Below are 24,502 nucleotides of genomic sequence, written 5' to 3'. Positions count from 1 at the left end.
AGGTCAGGTGGTCTGGTATTCCCATCTCTTTCAGAATTTTCCACAGTTTGTTGTGATCTACACAGTCAAAGGCTTTGGCATAGTCAATAAAGCAGAAATAGATGTTTTTCTGGAACTTTCTCACTTTTCTGATGATCCAGCAGATGTTGGCAATTTGATCTCTCGTTCTTCTGCCTTTTCTAAAACCAGCTCGAACATTTGGAAGTTCACAGTTCACATATTGCTGAAGCCTGGCTTGGAGAATTTTGAGCATTACTTTTCTAGCATGTGAGATGAGTGCAATTGTGTAGTAGTTTGAGCATTCTTCGGCATTGCCTTTCTTGGGACTGGAATGAAAACTGACCTTTTCCAGTCCCTTGGCCACTGCAGAGTTTTCCAAATTTGCTAACATAATTAGTGCAGCACTTTCACAGCATCATCTTTCAGGATTTGAAATAGCTCAACTGGAATTCCATCATCTCCACTAGCTTTGTTATTAGTGATGCTTCCTAAGGCCCACTTGACTTCACATTCCAGGATGTCTGGCTCTAAGTGACTAATCACAGCATCATGATTATCTGGGTCATGAAGATCTCTTTTGTACTGTTCTTCTGTGTATTCTTGCCACCTCTTTTTAATATCTTCTGCTTTTGTTAGGTATATACAATTTCTGTTCTTTATCGAGCCCATCTTTGCATGAAATGTTCCCTTGGTATCTCTAATTTTCTTGAAGAGATCTCTAGTCTTTCCCATTCTATTATTTTCCTCTATTTCTTTGCACTGATCACTGAGGAAGACTTTCTGATCTCTCCTTGCTATTCTTTGGAACTCTGCATTCAAATGTGTATATCTTTCCTTTTCTCCTTTGCTTTTGGCTTCTCTTCTTTTCACAGCTATTTGTAAGGCCTCCTTAGACAGCCATTTTGCTTTTTTGCATTTCTTTTTCTTGGGGATGGTCTTGATCCCTGTCTCCTGTAGAATGTCATGAACCTCCATCCATAATTCATGAGGCACTCTGTCTATCAGATCTAGTCCTTAAATCTATTTCTCACTTCCACTGTATAATCATAGGGGATTTGATTTAGGTCATACCTGAATGCTCTAGTAGTTTTCCCCACTTTTTTCAATTTAAGTCTGATTTTGGCAATAAGGAGTTCATGATCTGACCCACAGTCAGCTCCCGGTCTTGTTTTTGTTGAATGTATAGAGCTTCTCCTTCTTTGGCTGCAAAGAATATAATCAATCTGATTTCGGTGTTTTCCATCTGGTGATGTCCATGTGTAGAGTCTTCTCTTGTGTTGTTGGAAGAGGGTGTTTGCTATGACCAGTGCATTCTCTTGGCAAAATGCTATCAGCCTTTGCCCTGCTTCATTCTGTACTCCAAGGCCAAATTTGCCTTTTACTCCAGGTGTTTCTTGACTTCCTACTTTTACATTCCCCTATAATGAAAAGGACATCTTTTGGGGGCATTAGTTTTAAAAGGTCTTCTAGGTCTTCATAGAGCCTTTCACCTTCAGCTTCTTCAGCATTACTTGTCAGGGCATAGACTTGAATTATCGTGATATTGTATGGTTTGCCTTGGAAATGAACAGAGATTATTTTGTCGTTTTTGAGATTGCATCCAAGTACTGCATTTTGGACCGTTTTGTTGACTATGATAGCTACACTCCATTTCTTCTAAGGGATTCTCACCCACAGTAGTAGATATAATGGTCATCTGAGTCAAATTCACCCATTCCAGTCCATTTCAATTCACTGATTCCTACAATGTTGACGTTCACTCTTGCCATCTCCTGATGACCACTTCCAATTTGCCTTGATTCATGGACCTAACATTCTAGGTTGCTATGCAATATTGCTCTTTATAGCATCAGACCTTGCTTCTATCACCAGTCACATCCACAACTAGGTGTTGTTTTTGCTTTGGCTCCATCCCATCATTATCTCTGGAGCAATATTTAATTAACATCAAAGTAGACAAGGAAAGCGAGAAAGGCAACAAAGATGAGTTGAAAAAAGTGAAGATGATATCCAGATGATAGACTTAAATCTAATTGCATCAGTGTCACAATAAATGTAATCATTTAAACACACAAACACAGGCAGAAATTGTCAAAGTATATAAAATAGCAAGACTTAACTCTCTGTCGCCTGAAAGAAACACACTCTAAGTACAAAGACAAAAAATGATTAAAAGTAAAAGAATAGGGACTTTTCTGGTGGTAGAGTGGATCAGAATCCGCCTGCCAATGCAGGGGACACAGGTTGGCTCCCTGGTCCAGGAAGACCCATGTGCCGTGGAGCAGCTAAGCCCATGTGCCACAACTACTGAGCCCACATGCTGCAACTACTAAAGCTTATGTTGTGCAGTAAGAGAAGTCACTGCAGTGAGAAGCCAGGCATCGCAAAGAAGAGTAGCCCCTGCTTGTACAGCTAGTGAAAGCCCACATGCAGCAATGAAAATCCAGTGCAACCAAAAATAAATTAAAAACCAGAATTGCCTGTATTCGTTTCATTCAAATAGATTTCAAAGCAAACATTATAGAGCCAAACTGATTTTTTTTTTTAAAGGTAGGGGGAGGCACAAGTAAACAATGTCAGGAATAAGAGAGGTAGCATCATTACAGACTCTAGAAATATTAAAATAATAAGAAAATATAAAGAAAAATGTTAGGCCAAAAACAGAAAAAAAAAATAGAAACTTAGATGAAATGGACAAATTCCTCGAAAGACAGAGCCACCAAAGCTCATTCAAGAATAAGTAATTTGAATAGCACTGCATCGATTAAAGAAATGGACTGTTTAACTGTAAGTAGTTAAAAATCTTATAAAACAAAGAAAAATGTTTGCCCAGATGACTTTAATGGTAAATTGCTTCAAACACTAAGTAAACAAATGGTACCAATCTTACACAAAATCTTTCCAAAACTTGACATGAAGGAGTACTTCTCTGAAGCCTAAACCTGACAAAGCCATTACACGAAAAAAAATTACATATCAGTATCCTTCATAAACGTAGTTGCAGAAATCCTAAGCCAAACTTTAGTGGATCTAAAATTTGGTGATATATTAAAGTGATAATTTTAACCCCAAGAATAATTTTAATCCCAAGAATCCAAATATGGCTTCAGTTCAGTTCAGTTCAGTCGCTCGGTCATGTCCGACTCTTTGCGACCCCATGAGTCGCAGCACGCCAGGCCTCCCTGTCCATCACCAACTCCAGCCTTGTATAATTATACAGTGTAACTTACCTTGTTAAAAAAAAAAAAAAAGAAAACTATATAATGGTATCAATAGATGTAGGAAAAATATTAGACAAATCAATGTGTTAGTCTCTCAGTCATGTCTAACTCTGTGATTCCTTGGACTGTAGCTCACCAGGCTTCTCTGTCCATGGAATTTTCCAGGCAAGAATTCTAGAGTAGGTTATCATTTTCTTCTCAAGACAAATCAATACTCATTCTTAATAAAACCTCTCAGTATTATAGAAATAAAAGGAAAATTCCTCAAACTGGTTAATTTCATTTGTGAAAAATACACAGCACCGTATTTAATTGTATGACACTGAATGACTTATTCCCAAAATCAAGAACAAAATAAAGATATGTACTCTCACCATTCTTATTCAATATTTTACTAGATATTCTAGTCCATGAAATCAGGCAAGGAAAATAAAAAGAAATCACCCAGAAAGGAAAAATATAAAAGTATTTTTTTTCAAATAACAGGATTATATATATAGAAAATCTAATGAAATACACACAGAAAAAACTTACTAGAAGAAATAAGTGAGTTAATCAAGGTTTCAGGGTATAATATTAATATGAAACTTTATTATAATTCTACATACTAGCAGAAGACTTTGAAAATAAGAACTACAAATGATAACAATACCATCTACAGTAGCATAAAAAATGTGAAATACATGATAATAATCTAACAACATCTACACAAAGAACATTAAAAAGCATTCTTAAAGAACATAAGGAATACCTAAATAGAGCAATACACCTTTTTCATGAGTTGAACAAATCAATATTTTTAAGAATTCAATTTTCCCCAAATTTATGTATGGATTCAGTGCAATTCGAAATTTAAAGTTTTTTTTTTTTTTTAGAAATGAACAAGCCAATTTAAGACAGAAATACAAAAGCATAGATTAACCAAACAACTCTAAAAAAGAATAACAATGAATAACTACTACCATGTGATTTCAAGATATATTAAAGACCCATAGAATTCAAAATATCAAGGTGCTGTTGTAAGCCAAGAATAATAAATAAATCAATGGAAAGGAATAGAAAGTCCAGAAATAGACCCAGCTATGTATGGAAAATTGTGGACAAAAGTGCAAAGGCAATGTAGTGAAGGAAGAATAGTCTTTTCAACAAATGTTGCAAAAACAATTGAATCCCCACAAGCCAAAAAACAAAAAACAAAAAAACTTCCATACATCCATATGTCACTTAAAAATTAACCTAAAATAAGTTCTAGATTTCCATGAAAAATCTGAAACTCTACAATGTCTAGAAGAAAGCATAGGACAAAAATGAGAAAAATGCTGTGTGACCTTGAGTTAGGCAACAAATTCTTAGAAACAATGGAAACAGGAAAATTGACTTCTCTGAAGTCCGGCAGGGGAGGACTTGGAACAAGTTAGGGAAAAATATACAGAGGGAATTACAACTTTTGCTATCAAGGTGCCAGGCAGCTGGGCCAGTCTCTGCTAAGGAGTTCTGCACTCAACTAGTAGCAGGCAGTTCCCGAGGCTCTAATGGTTTACACCTAAGTAACGAAGTATAGCTTAAACTCCAGAAGAGAATTCAAAGGTCTTCTCCTTCTTTTCCTCCAGATCCTTCAAATTCACTGTGCTCTCAATATATTCGCCTTCTTTTGACATATACTGAATGCAGTTAAAATACAGTTTTCAGCAAAAACAGTTCGCCTTTGAATATACGCACAGGTCCCTGAAGGATACATATGGGAAACAGCTCCCTGAATTCTAAACCTGCAGGCAGGGAGGAAAAAAAGAGAAAAATCAGATTTACTGCCACCTTGTCTTAAAGCTTCAAGTCAGTAATAAATGTGAGAAGGAAAAGCTTAGAGAAGATCCGAATGGGTAAATGGGCAAGTTGCTGTGTGAGAGAGTTGGAGAGAGAGATTCGGAAATTCCCCAAGATTCTTTCCAGCAAGAAGAGGACACTGCATGGAATGCAGCAGTAACTTCACTAGCAGGTTCAGTGAAGAATAAGAAACTTACAGACTACCCTGGTTGTTCAGTGGATAAGAATCTGCCTGCCAATGCAGGGGGCACAGGTTCGATCCCTGGTCTGGAAAGATCCCATATGTCTTGAAGCAACTAAGCCCATGTGCCACAGCTACTGAGCCTGTGCTCTACAGCCCAAGAGCCACAACTACGGAAGTCCGACCCCCTAGGACCCATGCCTGGCAACAAGAGAAGCCACTGCAGTGAGAAGCCCACGCATCACACGGGGGAGCAGCCCATGCCCACGGCAACTAGGGAAAGCCTACGCAAAGCGACAAAAATAAAAATAAATAAATAAACAACACTGAAAAAGAGCAACAAACTTACAAGTGGGGCATCAAAGGAGTACCATCTTCCCAAAGCCACGAGTAGCTGGGTTTCCTCATTGACAACCCCGTCCAGAAAGGGAAACTGGAATGGGCAATCATTTGCTGGATGAATTCCTGTGGGGAGTAACATTTCTGTGTTGATGAATGAGTGGATGTGGACTTTTTAGATTAGATTCACGAAACTAAAGAACTCAAAGAGAACTTTGACATCCTCTCCATGGCTTTACAGCGATGTCTAGTGGAGCCTAGAAATACTTAGTAACCTGTCCATCCAAGGTCACGCACATATCCAATGGCCACACAAGTCTAGAAATCATGTACGTATTCTGATTCTTAAGCAAGCACTCCTCTTCTGAGGGTCTAAACCAGATCTGCTTACCTATGACCCAATAATCCAGCCCGACACATCCCACACATCCATTACACTCACCAGTTCATCTGTGCTATTAATCTTCAGCAAGTGGGCGTCCAAAGACAAGCAGTTCTCCTGGCTTTTTTCCCAATTAAAAGAGCCAGAGGAAAATTGGTAACAGTTTTCTTCATGCCAGAGCCAGTCTTGGGGACAAGGACCTTGGAAATACAGTATATCTAATCAGTGAGTTGTGCCTGAGAAAAGATATTAATATTTCTACAATTCTTAACTCAGTTCACCTCTCAGGACTCCCACATGCATGCCATCTCTTCTTAGTCAGAATTACACCCAGACTCTGCAAATTCCTAAATAGCCTAGAGTCTTTATTTCTCCTTTTTTTTTTTTTTTTGGAGGAAAAAATATGCATTCTGATTTTAGAAAACTAAATTAAAAAGCAAGGCTTGAGCTGGGATGTAATATTAGATACTGATCTATTTTTTTTAATTATGTTTGGAACTATGGAAATGAGAGGGGATGAATATTTAGTAGCTATTCTGTTACTAAAAGATGTGCTTATATATTTTAAAACTTTAGCTCTTTGAATAGCAAAGTTAGGCTTAGATCCTATAATTCTTACCTCTGGATAGGTAGCCCTATGTGGCTTTTGAGTACTTGAGTCGTGGCTCATCTGCATTGAGATTTGCAGTATGTATAAAATACACCTAATTTTGAAAATTTAGTATAAAAAAAGAATGTAAAATATTGCATGAATAATATTTATACTGATTAGTTTTGCGATAATATTTCAAGTATATTGAATGAAATAAAATATGTCACTAAAATTAATTTCATCTCTTTCTTTTTCATTTTTCCTGTGGCTCCTATTGGGGTGGCCAAAAAGTTTTTCTGTAATATTTTATAGAATAATAGAAGCTTTAATGTTGCATGTGTGGTATCCCCTGTATTTTCTTTTGGACAGAGCTGCTTTAGGGAGAAAGTATATGGAGGCAAAGTGGGCATCTTCATTTCAACAAGATTTCAGTAGGTAGAGAGTTTTCAGCAGCAAAATTCCCAGGAAGTCCAAAAACATCGGGGCTTAGGCGACAGGCAAAAACATCACAGTGTCTGTGTGTCTGTGTGTGTTAGCCACTCAGTCATGTCTGACTCTTTGTGACTGCATGGGCTGTAGCCTGCCAGGCTCGTCTGTCCATGGGATTTTCTAAGCAAGAATACTGGAGTAGGCTGCCATTTCCTTCTCCAGGGGAACTTCCCAACCCAGGTCTCCTGCATTGCAAGCAGACTCTTTACTATCTGGGCCACCAGGGAAACCTGTCTATGTGTTTACAGATATTTTAAACACTCCCCAATTCCTTCTCCTCCTTTCCCTCTTCCTCTCACTTCCCCTCACCTTTTTCTCCCTCTCACCCTTCCCCTTTCTTCCTTTCTTCATTACCATCATCACCATCTCTTCTGTGTGTTAGTAATACTTGGAACCTCTCTACTAGGGAACAAAGCCCTTTGTTCTATGCTGTGACCAAAAATACAAAACTCAAATCCTTGAGAAAGGCAACATTTCAATTTCACTTTGTGGCATAAAATCATCCGATAGTTTTGTAAGAACAGGCTTTATCAGAGAGGACAAAACAGAAGGGCACTGAACTACGAAAGGAGAAAGTGAATGAAAGAGGACATACAGAACACCGGGCTGAAAGCAGAGAATGCAAGATTCTTCTCGGTTTACATAGTCCTGTCCTACTATGTTGAAGGAAAGAGAATACTGGCTTTCTTGAACTAAAAGAAAAGTCTAGGTAGGTTTTCCAAGTCATGAAAAAGTGAAAAAGATGAATCTCATAATGTATTCAAACCACCTGTATTTCTTTAATTATTTTTTATTTAACAAACACAAAAACTGCTAGGTGCCATTAATGGTTGGCAGTAATTTTTATGTATTGGCTCATTTAATCCTCATAACAACAGTATGTATAAGTTCATTCATTTTCTTCATTTGAAAGACAGAGAAAATGAGAATTTGAACTTAGGCAGTCTAAATCCAGCATCTGTGTGTTTTATCAGTATATCCCATGTGTGTGTGTTCAGTCATTTCAGTAGTGTCTGACGCTTTGCGTCCCGCCAGGCTCCTCTGTCCATGGGATTCTCCAGGCAAGAATACTGGAGTGGATTGCCATATCCTCCTCCAGGGGATCTTCCCAACCCAGGGATACAACTGCGGCTCCAGCTACCCCTGTATTGCAGGTGGATTATTTACACACTGAGCCACCTGGGAAGCCCCCATTATATCACATTACCTCTCAAGCTCCTGAGTTTGAATGGATTGAGGAAATACTTCTTGGTGCCTATCAAGATATGTTGATACAGTGTTTCGAGGAAAATCTGGAACTTGCCACTTTTAACAGGCTACTTGGGTGACAATTATGTACACTAAAAGTTGAGAACCACCACTAATTCCAGTGCTAAAATATCTGTTACTTGGAAGGCACTGCATCTTTCCAGCTGGCTGACCTCAAGCAAACTACATATGTGAATTTCTCAGCATCTCGCCCTCTTCATACTTTTATGGAGAATCACAGACTTGTCAGTAAGAAAGATAAAACTTATCTCAAACTTGAGAAAACTGGCATATTTTTCTGCATAGTATTTTGTTGTTGCTTTTGAGAATCTTCTCAAAGCTGCTTGATGAAAAGCATGTCTGCCAGCAAAAGACACATCATCTAGTGTTTTTGATTAGTTGTCTAAACTTGGCATCACTGGAAGATGGTTCTGAACAGTCCTGACATAATTTTAATCCCATATGACTGATAAAAACAAGACTAGTTTATGGCCCCACCTGTGAAATAAACCATTTTTGATATGTAGCTATGTTTGCTTATATAAACATCCCTGTCCTTGATATATTAGGTTCCTTCCTTTAAGCCTTATTTAAGATGGTTTTATTTCCTCAGCTGTTCTTTCCTTAAAGAGATTCAATATACAATTGACACTTGCTTAAAAAAATCAGCTTATCTAAAAATTTCTGCTTATTTTGGAAATTTAAATAACCCTGGTAGAAGAAGCACAAGCTGGAATCAAGATTTCTGGGAGAAATATCAATAACCTCAGATATGCAGATGACACCACCCTTATGGTAGAAAGTAAAGAGGAGCTAAAAAGCCTCTTGATGGAAGTGAAAGAGGAGAGTGAAAAAGTTGGCTTAAAGCTCAACATTCAAAAAACTAAGATCAGAGCATCTGGTCCCATTTCTACTTCATGGGAAATAGATGGGGAAACAGTGGAAACAGTGTCAGACTTTATTTTTCTGGGCTCCAAAATCACTGCAGATGGTGATTGCAGCCATGAAATTGAAAGACACTTGCTCCTTGGAAGGAAAGTTATGACCAACCTAGATAGCATATTCAAAAGCAGAGACATTACTTTGCCAACAAAGGTCCATCTAGTCAAGGCTATGGTTTTTCCAGTAGTCATGTATGGATGTGAGAGTTGGACTGTGAAGAAAGCTGAGCGCCGAAGAATTGATGCTTTTGAACTGTGGTGTTGGAGAAGACTCTTGAGAGTCCCTTGGACTGCAAGGAGATCCAACCCTTCCATCCTAAAGGAAATCAGTCCTGGTGTTCATTGAAAGAACTGATGTTGAAGCTGAAACTCCAATACTTTGGCCACCTCATGCAAAGAGTTGACTCATTGGAAAAGACCCTAATGCTGGGAAGGATTATGGGCAGGAGGAGAAGGGGACGACAGAGGATGAGATGGCTGGATGGCATCACTGACTCGATGGACATGGGTTTGAGTGGACTCCGGGAGTTGGTTTTGGACAGGGAGGCCTGGCGTGCTGCGATTCATGGGGTCGCAAGGAGTCGGACACGACTGAGCGACTGAGCTGAACTGAACTGTACATACTGAGGGCCTCCCAGGTAGCACAGTGGTAAAGAATCCACCTGCCTGCCAATGCAGGAGATATGGGTTTAATTCCTGGGTTGGGAAGATCTCCTGGAGGAGGAAATGGCTACTCATTCCAGTGTTCTTGCCTGGAGAAATCCATGAACAGAGGACCCTGGTGGGTTAAAGCCCATAGGGTCGCCAAGAGTCGGGCATAACTGAGCACATACATACTGAAGGTATTTGTAAACTGCAAAAGTTTACATGAACCTACTTATCATTAAACTTACCTGTGTTTCAACTTTTTGATCTACAAAATTAATGCATGGATATCTGTAAACTGTTACTATGTAATCTTTAGTCAACAAACTTACATGGTTGAGACCATGAGCTGTACAAGCAAGAAGCTAGAGAAATCTCTGTTTATTAAGTGGCAGTTAGGTGCTATTGTCAAGAATAAGATTCTCAGGCACCCCACCAAGAAAGCAAGGTACTACCAAAAGTAACTCCATTTCGCACTTTCTAATGCTCCCTATGACTAAAAGCACATACCTGATTTAATTACACACTGTTGAAAAACTAAATAGTACGTATGGATTAGTTCTGTATTATCAGAGTTCACATTATCCTCTCCTTGTTATAGACGCTACTATTTCTACCTGCCTCCTAGATTCTTAGTTCACTTCGTCGACTGAGATCAACTCAGTTCTTCTCATATGCACTGACTTCCTGGGTCCCTCACATTTTTATCTGATTTGAAGTATCTACTTAACACTTACAAGCCAGCTCACCTCTATTGACTCAACTAATGTTGACGTAGTTGTATACTTTAAGAAACAGTCCCATAGAATAAAGCTGATGAAGAGCTAGGAATCCCCAGGACAAAGGAGACCACTTGGGAAAAGAAATCAGTGATTACCATACACTGGAATGGAAAGAGATGAGAACCTGTACAAAGAAGTGGGAGGATTCTGCCAGAAAATCTCAAAATTAAAATCTTAGAAAGAAAGAGAAGGCTCTTGTGAGGAAGGAAAGCTTAAACCCACCAGAAAGTGTGGTTGATTGAATCAGATAATCTCAAGAATTTGACATGTGATAAAGTGAGAATGACATGGGATAGGGGCTTCCCTGGTGGCTCAGAGGGTAAAGCATCTGCCTGAAATGCAGGAGACCTGGGTTCAATTCCTGGATCTGGAAGATCCCCTGGAGAAGAAAGTGGCAACCCACTCCAGTACTCTTGCCTGGAAAATTCCATGGACAGAGGAGCCTGGTGGGCTACAGTCCATGGGATCACAAAAAGTCGGACACGACTGAGCAACTTCACTCTCCAGAGCAAGGATGACAAAAATAGAGGACCTCTAATGTAGAATCTGAAAAATGAAAAATGACAGATGCATCCATACACCAATATTGTCCTTGGGACACTTCAACAGAAAGGTTAAGATTTACAGATAAGCTTCTACTGTCTCTCTTGACCCCCTCTCTCCCTCATACCTGAATAGTTTGCTGCCTCTTTCAGAACTTCCTGAAGATTCAGGTTCTGGCGATGAAGTTCCATTAGTTTCTTGGATTTCTCATCCAGCTTGTGGGCAAGGGTTTCTATCATTTCTTTGAGTTCCTCCTGTGACTCCTGGGAAGATTTTTCTGATTGGCGCTGGGCTAAAATCTGTCCCTCGAGGATATTTTCCTGGTGAGTAATGTTTGCTTGCTGTTGCTTTAGGAGATCAGACACCTGGGATACTAAATTAGAACTAAATTTAGATTCCAATTCCAATTCCCAATAAAAAAATGCCTCCACTGGATTTTGGTGAAATCAAAGAACAGAATCAAGCCATCTGTTTTGACAACAAAGCAACCCAACTTTACTCAAATTACGGATTTGGAAGTTATTTGATATTTCTGCTATATATATATATATATATATATATTAATGTTGGAGAAATTCTCAGATACTTGTGGTAAAATACAAACAAACAAACAAGAATTTACTTGTTACTGAGAGTTACACACAAGTTAAAAGAAGTCGCAGGTTAAGTCACTCATCAGTGGCATAAGTAAAATGCAGATAATCTAAAACAGTCAGACACCAATCATACTCAGTGACTATTAGTAGCACTTGTCATTAATGAGTTACTGTGTCTTAATTCTGTGTCTTAATTGCCCTCTCTCCACCCTTCCACACTTCCTGATTTTACATAAAAACTGTGACACTCACCCTGTTTTTGAGAAACTCTCCCATGGGATTATTTTAAGCTGCTTTCGCAAGAATATGAAAACAGTTTTTCAATTTTAGCTTGTTTTTTTTGTTTGTTTTTAGAAAGGGTGAAAATGAAAGGAAGGTTGCGAAATCAAGCAGGCAACAAATGTTAAGGGTCCAATGTCTCAATTCTATATAAGTCTGATGGTTCAGTACAAAGTAGACCCTTTGGCTTGAAACCCATATTTGACCCCGTTAAAAAGTGGTCAGAACCTCAGAGGAAGACTCTTCCAATGACCACCACTGAGTCAAGGGCTCTTCTCCCACATCATTAGGAAAAGATTTACAGGTCCAAAGTGTTCATAGATTGAAAAACTAAGTGGTTTGCGACCTTAAACACCAATTGAGGAACAAATTAGCACTTCAAAGGCCTTCATAACTTGGATTCTAGGATTCTAGAGAGCCAAAATAGCTCAAAGCTATAACCTAAATACATAGGTGGATTAGATGTATGATCATAGCCATTTTTTTCCCTTCTTGGTCACTTTCACCTTTTCACTTCTTTTCCTCTTGACATCCCCTCTTTCCTAAATGGCCATATTGTAAATCCGAAGACTGTTATATTTTAAATATTGTATTTATGAAGACTGTGTTTCTGAGTTAACTTTAAATTGGTATTTAACCACTTGTATTAAAACTCAATGTAAACTAAATGAAATGTCTTTTTATGGGGTCCCTCAGGTGATCTTATGGGTTAGTAACTTCAAATTATTTCCCTCCTCATTATTCTGGGATTTAAATGGACTCTATCTATGAAGTTCTGGAAACAAAATCAAACAAAAACCTAATATCCATAATCTTCACCCCATGCCTCAATCTATTTGAGGGAAGAACACAATAAACTCATTCATCTTCCCATTCACTCCTAAAAATAGTCTGCCTCAAATGTATCTAAATCAAGGTGGTTTATAGTTACTATGAAACCAACTAATAAACCGTGTTTATAAGCCCTCATTTTTTTTCTCCCTTCTTTCCCTGCTTCAGCACTTACATTGCAGTATCAGCAATATAACAGTCACCAGTAATCCCAGACAAAGGACCCCTAGGGTCACAGCAGCAGGGTACCACTTCCGAGAAGAAACAAAATGAAGACCTAGAGTGATTCAGAAAGACAAAAATGATGGAGGTAAGTGGTCAGACAATTCTTTGGATCCAGCCTGTACCTGGCACTTTGCACTACTTACTTCTAGTCTTTCCAATGACTCTGCAAATAATTCACTATCCACATTTACAGACAAAAAATATGGGCAGTTAAAAACTGTAAGTAATTTACCCGTGGTCACACAACTGATGAAATTTAGGAGCTGGGATTCAATATCAGCTATTTGACTCCAAGGATCTGATTCTAGTTAAGTTCAGTTTTTTTTTTCTTTTTTCCTTTGGGCCTTGCCACTCTAAACTTCCCTGCCCAGGGACCAAAGTCATGCCCATGACATTGGAAGCATGGAATCCTAACCACTGGATTACCTGGGAATTCTCCAAGTATCTGATTCTAAAGCATATGCTTTGTCTCAAGAAACTCTCAGTTCAGCTTGATTGGATCAACTTCCTCCACAAGGCAGAGTCTGATATTTATAGTATAGACCATGTGTATGTATGCATATGTGTGCACACACACTCACACCCCCCACACACATAACCACAGTTATAAGTAACATATAATAAATGAATATTAGACATCAAACAAGTAAAGTCTTTAGTCAGTTAACAGACTGAGAAAGCCTCAAAGAACTAACATAATTTTATGCTATTCAGTTTTTATTTCATTAAAAATAAATACATCTTGGACTGGGGTTATAGACCAAAGAAAAAATATAAATGAAACTCTTTATTCACCTGTTTCATATTAATATCACGTCTTACACTCACACCAGCTATAGCACTCTTGTTATGAGAAAAAAAATCCCCATTATTATAAAAGCAAATCATGTAGCTCACAAGTGTATGAATATCTTATTATGAAGCCCATCACCAAAAAAGCACAGATACTATTGGTTCAGAAGGAAAACATTTCAAATAAAGGATTTGGACTCCTCACCTTGTAAGATAAACAAATAAGGCACTGAAAATACTAACTCTCTATATGCAAATAAGGAAACTGACAGTTCAGTTAGTTGCCTAAGATCACACAGATGTTAAGATCCAAACAGAGATCTTTAATCCAATTGCGAGTAGCTACATGGCTTGGACCATCACATCACAAAAGCTCCAGTGTGAATGTATAATGATTCAAATCAATCAATAATCAAATATTACTATTTTCACTGAGTTCTCAAGTGTCAAAAGCACTCTACAGATGAATCAAACCAAATAGAAGTTTTGACAGAAAGGAATATGGTTCATTCACTGATTCAAGAGTGATTAAGCTCCTAGACTATGTCTGGCAAGTTGGCAGAAAGGAAGTTGAAGATAATTATGTGTCTTGCAAATAATTGGTCAATCCTGGCATTAGGAAAAAATATCTGGGTAAATCTTTCAATCGACATTTCCCTCTGGTCAATATTCCTCCCATATTATAGCTCAGTCTTAACTCTACCACTTAATAGCCATGTAAAACTGGGTAATTTAGTTAATCCTCCTGATCACCAGTTGAAAGTGAAAATGAAGTTGCTCAGTCGTGTCTGACTCTTTGCGACTGTGGACTGTAGCCCACCAAGCTCCTCTGTCGATGGGATTCTCCAGGCAAGAATACTGGAGTGGGTTGCCATTTCCTTCTCCAGGGGTATCTTCCTGACCCAGGGATCGAACCCAGGTCTCCCACATTGCAGGCAGACGCTTTAACCTCTGCACCACCAGGGAAGATCACCAGTTAGTCCTCTGTAAAAGGGAGATGATAGTAGTCCCAACCTCAAGGTGTAAAGCTTTAATGCATATAAAGTGAATATCATAGAAACTAGCCTATAGCAAATGATCAATAAGAGTTGGTTATCATCACCCTCTACTATATCATCATTCATACCAAGTTAGTTTATCATCAACTTCTTTAATAACCATTATATCTGACTTGTTTTCCTTTTAAGTAAATGTTATTAACTCTAATATCCTCCCACATTCAGGCATTGTAGTTTCCTGCTCTTATATTTGGTTAGTTTACATGTCTAAATGAACTCTGTCCTTGTATTCATTTACCCACCTCTAGTACCTTTTGCTCTCTCGCCATTTGGCTTCTGATCAAGTTGATCTCTCATACTCTTGTGGTCATCAACAGTCATTTTCAAATGTATTCCAAGAATCAGAGAGTGAAGCTGTTGAGGACTTCTACAAAGTAAAAGTTGGTGAGTTCCTCCTGGAGTGTTTAAATAGCTACTGATATCTGGTGGAATGACTCAATCATTGGTAGGAGGAAGGAGCAGCTTTGCTTCATATTGGGAAGTTGGCTGACGCAAATTCTTGAGATATGTTTATTGCAGGAGGGGAAAGTGGTGAATCTGATAGTGTTTCAGGATATTTCACCAAGTAATTTATGAAAGGGAAAATTGTATTTTCCATGAGCCTTAAGAGGAGTGGATGTTTACTCATGCTTCAGATAAGAAAACTGAAATTTAAAAGAGTAAGTCCCACAAAATTTGTAGAAGAGTGTGGATTTAGACTAGATTTTTATTCCAATATCCATAAATGTTTATTTCACTATAACAGACTATCTTTACACTGGGGTCTTTCATAAGTCTCACATTTTCTTTTTTAATTTTGATTCTTTTTTTTTTTTTTTTGTCAGCAATAGGCTTAAGAATTTGGCAGTTAATCACATGACTCACCTCTCTAGCCATGACAACCTTGGTAATTTTAGAACTTAGAAATACTATTTCATACAGTGGCAGTATAGAGAAATTTGCAGCAGATGGAGCTAGTTTGTGTTTTTTTTCTTTACTATTCCCTTGGTCTATAATCTAGGGGAATGTCTTTAGCTATAAATTGGGACACTACAATGTCTACTTGATAATGTAGATTAAGCTGTTGTAGGGATTCAAATAAGATACTGAGTGAAAGTGCTAAGCTTTGTATTTCAAACACAGTAACAACTCAATAAACGATAGCTATTATTATTAGCAGTAGTAACACAGTTCAGTTCAGTCGCTCAGTCCTGTCCAGCTCTTTGTGACTCCATGAATCGCAGCACACCAGGCCTCCCTGTCCATCACCAACTCCTGGAGTTTTTCCAAACCCATGTCCATTGAATCAGTGATGCCATCCAACCATCTCATTCTCTGTCATCCCCTTCTCCTCCTGCCTTCAATCTTTCCCAGAATCAGGGTCTTTTCAAATGAGTCAGCTCTTCGCATCAGGTGGCCAAAGTATTGGAGTTTCAGCTTCAACACCAGTCCTTCCAATGAACACCCAGGACTGATTTCCTTTAGGATGGACTGACTGGATCTCTTTGCAGTCCAAGGGACTCTCAAGAGTCTTCTCCAACACCACAGTTCAAAAGCATCAGTTCTTCGGCACTCAGCTTTCTATATAGTCCAACTCTCACATCCATACATGACCACTGGGAAAACCATAGCCTTGACTAGATGGACCTTTGTTGGCTAAGTAATGTCTCTGCTTTTTAATATGCTGTCTAGGTTGGTCATAACTTTCCTTCCAAGGAGTAAGTGTCTTTTAATTTTATGGGTGCAATCACCATCTCAGTGATTTTGGAACCCCCCAAATAAAGTCAGCCACTGTTTCCCCATCTATTTCCCATGAAGGAATGGGACTGGATGCCAGATCTTAGTGTTCTGAATGTTGAGCTTTAAGTCAACTTTTTCACTCTCCTCTTTCACTTTCATCAAGAGGCTCTTTAGTTCTTCTTCACTTCTGCCATAAGGGTGGTGTCATCTGCATATCTGAGGTTATTGATATTTCTCCCGGCAATCTTGATTCCAGTTTGTGCTTCCTCCAGCCCAGCGTTTCTCATGATGTACTCTGCATAGAAGTTAAATAAGCAGGGTGACAATACACAGCCTCGATGTACTCCTTTTCCTCTTTGGAACCAGTCTGTTGTTCCATGTCCAGTTCTAACTGTTGCTTCCTGACCTGCATACAGGTTTACACTCAACACAGTTGAATTTTTCATCAAAGAATACATTTTATATGTGTTTGCCTTAAGTCGCAAGGATTTCTATGGAATCTCAACAAAGATACTATATGTGCTGCTGCTGCTGAGTCACTTCAGTCGTGTCCAAGCCTGTGCAACCCCATAGACAGCAGCCCATCAGGCTCCTCTGTCCCTGGGATTCTCCAGGCAAGAATACATTCTCTAGTGAAGTTGCTCAGTCGTGTCTGACTCTTTGCAACCCCATGTAGCCTACCAGGCTCCTCTGTGCATGGGTTGCCATTTATTCACTGATAAAATTCCCACCTATCCCCCCTCCACCCCCAACAACTTCCTAACCAGAAAAGAAATGTCTCCTTGCAGTTATTCTTGCTTAAAAAAAAAAAATCCTTATCTATGAGAGATATGTTTTGAATTATTTATGGGCAAAAATGGTGTGATAGCTAATATATGCTTTAAATGATACCAGAAAAAAATATATATATAAAGAAGGGACTATATAGGAAGGCTTCCTTGGTGGTTCAGTGGCTAAGACTGCATGCTGCTAAGGCAGCGGCCCTGAGTTCAATCCCTGGTCAGAGAACTAGATCCCACATGCTGCAACTAAGAGTTCTCATGCTGCAACTCAGACCTGGTGTAGCCAAATAAATAATTTTTTTTTTTAATCAGGGACTACATAAAAGAAGATTGGAGGAAAGTAAATAAATAAAATATCTAGGAAACCATTAGGAAAACTCACAAATATGATAGTTTAATTAGGATTTCATTTCTGTCCCTAAGTTTTTTGCCCTCCCTTTTTCTGCACAGGGTACCTGGACCAAATTGAAAATAGTTTGTCTATCACTTAAAGGGCTATTCTGTGTGACAGTTCAGGAAGGAAAACTCAGCATGTAGCCAATATGTCCTCCTCCAATCAGCTTGTAACAAATCAGTGTTACTTTCCTTTTAACTAAAGACCCATTCCACCTCCCTTGATTGTGAATGCCAGGAAGCAAGATTAAACACATTACTGCATTTGCCACAGTGACTGTTCACATAAACAGAATCTCAGGAAATTATTTTAATGGTGATTAATAAATACTGAAATGACACCACAATGAAATGGAAACCTTTTCATTTCTCACAGTGACAGCTATTTTGGAGGCCATCAATATCCTAGTGGAGTAATATGAGCCATTATGGGCTTCCCCCATGGCTCAGCAGTAAAGAATCTGCCTGTAATGCAGGAGACACGGGAGATATGGGTTCAATCCCTGGGCTGGGAAGATCCAGGGGATTTCCTGGAGGAGGAAATGGCAACCCACTCCGGTATTCTTTCTGGGAATATCCCATGGACAGAGGAACCCAGCAAGCTACCCTCCATAGAGTCCCAAAGAGTCAGACATGACTGAGCACAAATACACTAGAAGGTGAGACATGCAGGTAACTTTGTTAAGGGAAGGGATATGACACGTGTTTCTTAGAGCATATCCCATCCTCCTAGCCTTTACGGGACGTCCTGGGAAGTAATGTATCAGAAGGATGCATGTGAGTACATAGTTAAAATACCCAAAGAAACACACAAGACCAGAAAGAACTACAGAAGGCCTAAGATTGAGCCAGATCTCTCAGAGTTCTGATATTCACCTCCACACTTCACTTATGAGACCCAGAAAAGCATAATCATCCATTGTCCTTTGGGCCAACACTCACAGGAATCTCCCTAAGCAGTCTGGGACTTGGTGCCAAGCTCTACAAATCTTGTACTTCCTTCACAAACAATTATTTTATGTTTTAATAAATCCTCTCAACTTTTAGAGGTTGGATTGTCATCGTCAATTTCCTTTTCCACCTTCATTTCCTATACTCTAACATGCACTGTCAGTTCAGTTCAGTTCAATTCAGTCGCTCAGTCATGTCCGACTCTTTGAGACCCCATGGACTGCAGCATGCCAGGCCTCCCTGTCCATCACCAACTCCTGGAGTTTACTCAAACTCATGTTTGTTGAGTCTGTGATGCCATCCAACCACCTCATCCTCTGTTGTCCCCTTCTCCTCCCGCCTTCAGTCTTTCCCAGCATTAGGGTCTTTTCAAATGAATCAGTTCTTCACATCAGGTGGCCAAAGTATTGGGGTTTCAACTTCAACATCAGTCCTTCCAATGAATATTCAGGACTGATTTCCTTTAGGATGGACTGGTTGGATCTCCTTGCAGTCCAAGGGACTCTCAAGAGTCTTCTCCAGCACCACAGTTCAGAAGCATCAATGCTTCAGCACTCAGCTCTCTTTATAGGACAACTCTCACATCCACACATGACTACTGGAAAAACCATAGCTTTGACTACATGGACTTTTGTTGGCAAAGTAATGTCTCTGCTTTTAATATGCTGTCTAAGTTAGTCTTAACTTTTATTCCAAGGAGCAAACACCTTTAGCGTTATGGCTGAAGTCACCATCTTCAGTGATTTTAGAGCCCCCCAAAATATAGTGTCAGTGTTTCCCCATCTATTTCCCATGAAGTGATGGGACCAGATGCCATGATCTTAGTTTTCCAAATGTTGAGTTTTTGACTTTCCTCCTTCACTTTCATCAAGAGGCTCTTTAGTTCTTCTTCACCTTCTGCCATAAGGGTTGTGTCATCTGCATATCTGAGGTTATTGGTATTTCTCCCGGCAATCTTGATTCCAGCTTCTGCTTCATCTAGTCCAGCGTTTCTCATGATATACTCTGCATATAAGTTATATAAACAGGGTGACAATATATAGCCTTGATGTATACCCTTCCTGATTTGGAACCAGTCTATTGTTCCATGTCCAGTTCTAACAGGCACTGTGTTGATTTTCAATTCCATTGGTGTTATTCCATCTCTCCATTTAAACTATAAACTCTTGAAAAGTAAGGATTGATTGCCTTCTGTTAAGGAAATCTCATTCTTTTCTATACCAGGCATACTATGTAAATTGTGTTATATTCTGCAAACAGTTAACAGTCAGCACATGAGGTTCTCAACTACCAAGACATCACCAGCATGAACTAGATTTTTAAACTACAAAGAAATTTAAGGAAAATCTATCTCAACTGTATTATTTTGAGAAAGTAGAACTAAAGCCATCCCCCCAAACCGCAACTCTATTAAGTGGTTTGCTGACTATCTTTTTTCTGTTTGATGCTACGCAAAAACTCAGTTCACTGTTCTTTCAGTTATATCAGATTATAAAAGACATAGGTGATTTCTTCTGAGTGGTATTATAAATGCAGTATGCTGCTGCTGCTAAGTTGCTTCAGTCATGTCCGACTCTGTGTGACCCCAGAGACAGCAGCCCACCAGGCTCCCCTGTCCCTGGGATTCTCCAGGCAAGAACACTGAAGTGGGTTGCCATTTCCTTCTCCAATGCATGAAAGTGAAAAGTGAAAGTGTAGTTGCTCAGTTGTGTCCGATTCCTCAAGACCCCATGGACCATAGCCTACCAGGCTCCTCCATCTGTGGGATTTTCCAAGCAAGAGTACTGGAGTGAGTTACCATTGCCTTCTCCTAATGCAGTATGAAACTCTCTCAAAGGATTCAGTGAAAGAGTTTTCAGATCACCAAGACAGAGAATATCAGTTTCACACAAGACTTTAAGCATGTTGTCTGGTAGAAGATATCTGCATTCACTTTCAAACCTTTTCTTTTCATTTGTTTTTATTTTTGGTCATGCCTACCCCTTGCAGGATCTCAGTGTCCCCAGACAGGTGCCTGGAGTCTTAACCACAGGACTGCCAGAGAAGTCCTTCAGACTTTTTCTTGATGTCTCTTGAAGAAGGGACACAGAGCTCACACAGAAGTGCCATCATGTGGACAGTGTGAAAAACTAGATCAGTCACTGTCTTCCACGTGATCTAGCTCCTGAGCACGGCCATGCTGAGAGCCATGTTTTGACTTCTGCTATTCAAGCCCATTAGAAATAAGTGGGTTCTTTTTTTTTTAATTGTGATAAATGTTACATAATATAACATTTTTACCAGTTTAACTGTTTTTAGGTGTACAGTTTCATGGCATTAAACACATTCACATTGCTGCCTAACCTTTCACACTATCCGTCTCCATAACATTCTCATCTTCTCTAACTGAAACTGTATCCTTTAAACAATAACTCCTGTGATGGTTGATTTTATGCGTCAACGTGACTGGGTCACAGCCTGCCCAGATAGTTGGTCTGACATTCTTCTGAGTGTTTCTGCATGGGTGTTTTCGGATGAGATTACCATTTCAATATAGGCTTCCCTGGTGGCTCAGATGGTAAAAAAAAAATCTGCCTGCCAAGCAGGAAACCCAGGTTCGACCCCTGGGTTGGTAAGCTCTGGAGAAGGGCATGGCAACCCACACCAGTATTCTTGCCTGGAAAATCCCATGGACAGAGAAGTCTGGTGGGCTACTGTCCATGAGGTAGCAATGAGTAAGACACGACTAAGCAGCTAACACTTTCTATTTACCATCTCAATCAGTAGAGTAAAGCAGATTTCTCTCCATGTGAGTGGGTTTCATCCAATCAGTTGAAAGCCTAAACAGAACAAAGGACTAGCCTTCCTCCAAAAAAGGAAAAAAAAAAAAATTCTCCAAGAGATAGCCTTTGGACTAGGACAGGAACTCACCACTGACTATCCTAGGTCTGGACCCCACCAGCTCACACTACAAATTTAGACTTGTCAGCCTCCATAATTGAATGAGTCAATTTCTTATAATAAATCTCTTTAGGTATATATACAAATTCTATTGGTTTCATTTCCCTGGAAAACCCTGACTCATACAACACCCCACTTCTTCTTCCTCCCAGTTCCTGAAACCACCATCCTATTTTTTGCCTTTATGAATCTGACTACTCTAGGAACCTCATACAAGTGGAAGTTTATGATACTTGTCCTTTTATATCTGTCTTATTTCACTTAGCATAATGTCTTTAAGATTAATCCAATGTTTTAGTATATGGGCTTTTCAGGTGACTCAGTGGTAAAGATCTCACCTGCAGAGCAGGAAATGCAAAAGATATGGGTTCAATCCCTGAGTCAGGAAGATCCCCTGGAGAAGGAAATGGCAACCCACTCCAATATTCTTGCCTGGATGATTCCATGGTCAGAGGAACCTGGCAGGTTACAGTCCATGCAGTTATAGAGTCAGGCATGACTAGAGCATGGACACAGCAGCAGTAACACTGTAGTAACTGTCAGAATTTCCTTCCTTTTTAAGGCTGAATAATATTCCACTGCATAAGTATGTCACGTCTTATTTATCCATTGATTCACTGAGGAATTTTTGGCTTTTTCCTGTTTTGGAAAGATCCTTGGGGATAATTTCTACAATCTTTATGTGGCAGATAGGTGGACAGACTTGATAGACTGTAAGTGGTTCTCATTATTCCTGTGTAATCTCTTCCTCTTAAATGTGGGTGGAATTTGTGGCTTGGGATGAAGTAAAGGTGATGTAATGTATGTGATCATGTATATGTGGTTACATAAGGTATTGTACCTATCTCAAGAAACAAACATGCATGAATTCTGCCTAGGGGAGCTTAGAAATGAATCCTTTCCCAGTTAAGCCTTTCAGTGAGAATGCAAGCCAGCAAGGACCTTGAGTACAGCCTCATGAGACCCTAAGGAGAGGCTGTAACTAAACTGTGCCCACCTTTCTGAGCCACAGATATTGTGAGATAATAAATGTATATCATTTTACATTGCTGCTTACATAATTTGTAGTAATGTGTTACATGGCATCTAAAACCAGTAATTCTATGATAATCTTAATCCTCCTATTTTGTTAAACTTCCTTGAGTCTAGTCCTATTACTGACTTTCAGTGCCTCTGAGGTCGCCAGTCAGTACTTAAACTGCATATTGGTTTGTAAAATAAAGATACTATATTTTGTCTGCAAGGAGATCCAACCAGTCCATTCTGAAGGAGATCAACCTTGGGACTTCTTTGGAAGGAATGATGCTAAAGCTGAAGCTCCAGTACTTTGGACACCTCACGCAAAGAGTTGACTCATTGGAAAAGACTCTGATGCTGGGAGGGATTCGGGGGCAGGAGGAGAAGGGGATGACCGAGGATGAGATGGCTGGATGGCATCACCTACTCGATGGACGTGAGTCTGAGTGAACTCCGGGAGTTGGTGATGGACAAGGAGGCCTGGCGTGCTGCGATTCATGGGGTTGCAGAGTCGGACATGACTGAGAGACTGAACTGAACTGAACTGAATATTTTGTCTTCCTGGTGGAGCTTCCAGTAGTTGTAAGATAGAACTGGTTTCTCCTGTTATAGTATCTATTTTTGAAGATCCGCTGTTCAGTTCTTCATAGCTCACCCTAGATGCCTCAGAGTAGTAATAGTCCTGGCCTCTGTTTTGCTGAATGCTTCCCTAGTGGTTCAGCAGTAAAGAATCCACCTGCCAATGCAAGAGATGAGGGTTCAATCTCTGTGTGGGGAAGATCCCCTGGAGGAGGAAATGGCAACCCGCTCAAGTATTCTTGCCTGAGAAATTACATGGACAGAAGAACCTGGCAGGCTACAGCCCATGGGGTTGCAACTTAGTGACTAAACAACAACAACAGCAACACTGACCTGACCTAGGCAAGGTCCAAAGGAGAATAATCAGAGGAACCAGACATAAAAAATTCCTTAGCCCCACTTATTATAGATATTGTTTTAACAATTCCCTGAAGCATAGGTGAAAAGACCTGTGTACAGTCCCCTCCATTGGTTCCACACCATGTCCTTAACAACCTGGGTACAAGCTAATGATTCACGAGTGTAATGGAACCACAAAATTGTGTAGGGTTGTAATGAGATCATTCCCTTCTGGCTCAGCCACCTGCCCTTCCAATGCAGACTGTCTTCAGTCTTCTCACTTGCATTCTCTTTCCTCTCTCTTCAGTCCCTACATGATGCTTTGATAGAGACTGAACTCAGAGTTAAAACTGCCACAAGGCATAATCACTTCCATTTGAATAAACAAGAAGTTCTCTTTCACTAACCCAGTGGTGGGGGGAGGGGTGGGGGAGGGGAAGCAGCAGCAGTAATTCTAAGAAAAATAACAAGAAGGTCATTAACAGAATTCCATTTGTTCTAAATTGTTAGGAAGCTGGAAGGCAAAGAGATGATGGCAATCACAAGGCAGGAAAGTGCAACTGGGGTGAAAAACGTCATGTTAATAGGAAAACCTGTTCATGCAGGTGACAGCTGGCATGATTGGGAGAGAAGAGGGCCAGGGTAGCAAGGGGAAATATTCAAGAACAGGAATCCCAGAAAAGCTAAAACAAGGTCATGGTGACAATACATGAAGCAGGAGGACATGTTTTGCAGTCTACTGAGGGTAAAAGTCATTGCTAAAATTGAGTGGAAATCAAAATAATCTTGGCTAACACAAAATATTTTTTTCATATCA

The 24,502-nt window shown here is 39.6% G+C and overlaps 1 protein-coding gene across 2 annotated transcripts; it reads right to left on the bottom strand.

Moving 5' to 3' along the window:
• Positions 3,792-15,345, bottom strand: OLR1 (oxidized low density lipoprotein receptor 1). 2 transcript variants are annotated; one of them, XM_005680848.3, is made up of 6 exons: positions 15,208-15,345; positions 13,066-13,167; positions 11,312-11,557; positions 6,005-6,144; positions 5,573-5,688; positions 3,792-4,987 (listed from the first exon to the last, which is right to left on the bottom strand). In XM_005680848.3, the coding sequence occupies exons 1-6, from the start codon at positions 15,284-15,286 to the stop codon at positions 4,843-4,845; spliced, it is 828 nt and encodes a 275-aa protein (XP_005680905.1). In that variant the 5' UTR covers positions 15,287-15,345; the 3' UTR covers positions 3,792-4,842. The 2 variants fall into 2 exon arrangements, with proteins under 2 accessions (XP_005680905.1, XP_005680906.1); XM_005680849.3 differs by having other exon boundaries at positions 15,217-15,345.

The sequence above is a fragment of the Capra hircus genome, chromosome 5 (assembly GCF_001704415.2).
Source record: "Capra hircus breed San Clemente chromosome 5, ASM170441v1, whole genome shotgun sequence".
Taxonomy (NCBI): Eukaryota; Metazoa; Chordata; class Mammalia; order Artiodactyla; family Bovidae; genus Capra; species Capra hircus.
The sequence above is the reverse complement of the archived record's forward strand: the minus strand, read 5'-3'. Positions and strand labels throughout refer to the sequence as shown.

Bases quoted from the DNA above. Each gene is read 5' to 3' on its own strand.
- OLR1 (XM_005680848.3), bottom strand. From the start codon at position 15,286: ATGACTGTTGATGACCACAAGAGTATGAGAGATCAACTTGATCAGAAG. The intron at 11,558-13,065 runs GTAAGTGCTGAA...GTTCTAATTTAG, and splicing joins TATATTGCTGATACTGCAAT to TATCCCAGGTGTCTGATCTC. The intron at 5,689-6,004 runs GTGAGTGTAATG...TACTCCCCACAG, and splicing joins TTAATAGCACAGATGAACTG to GAATTCATCCAGCAAATGAT.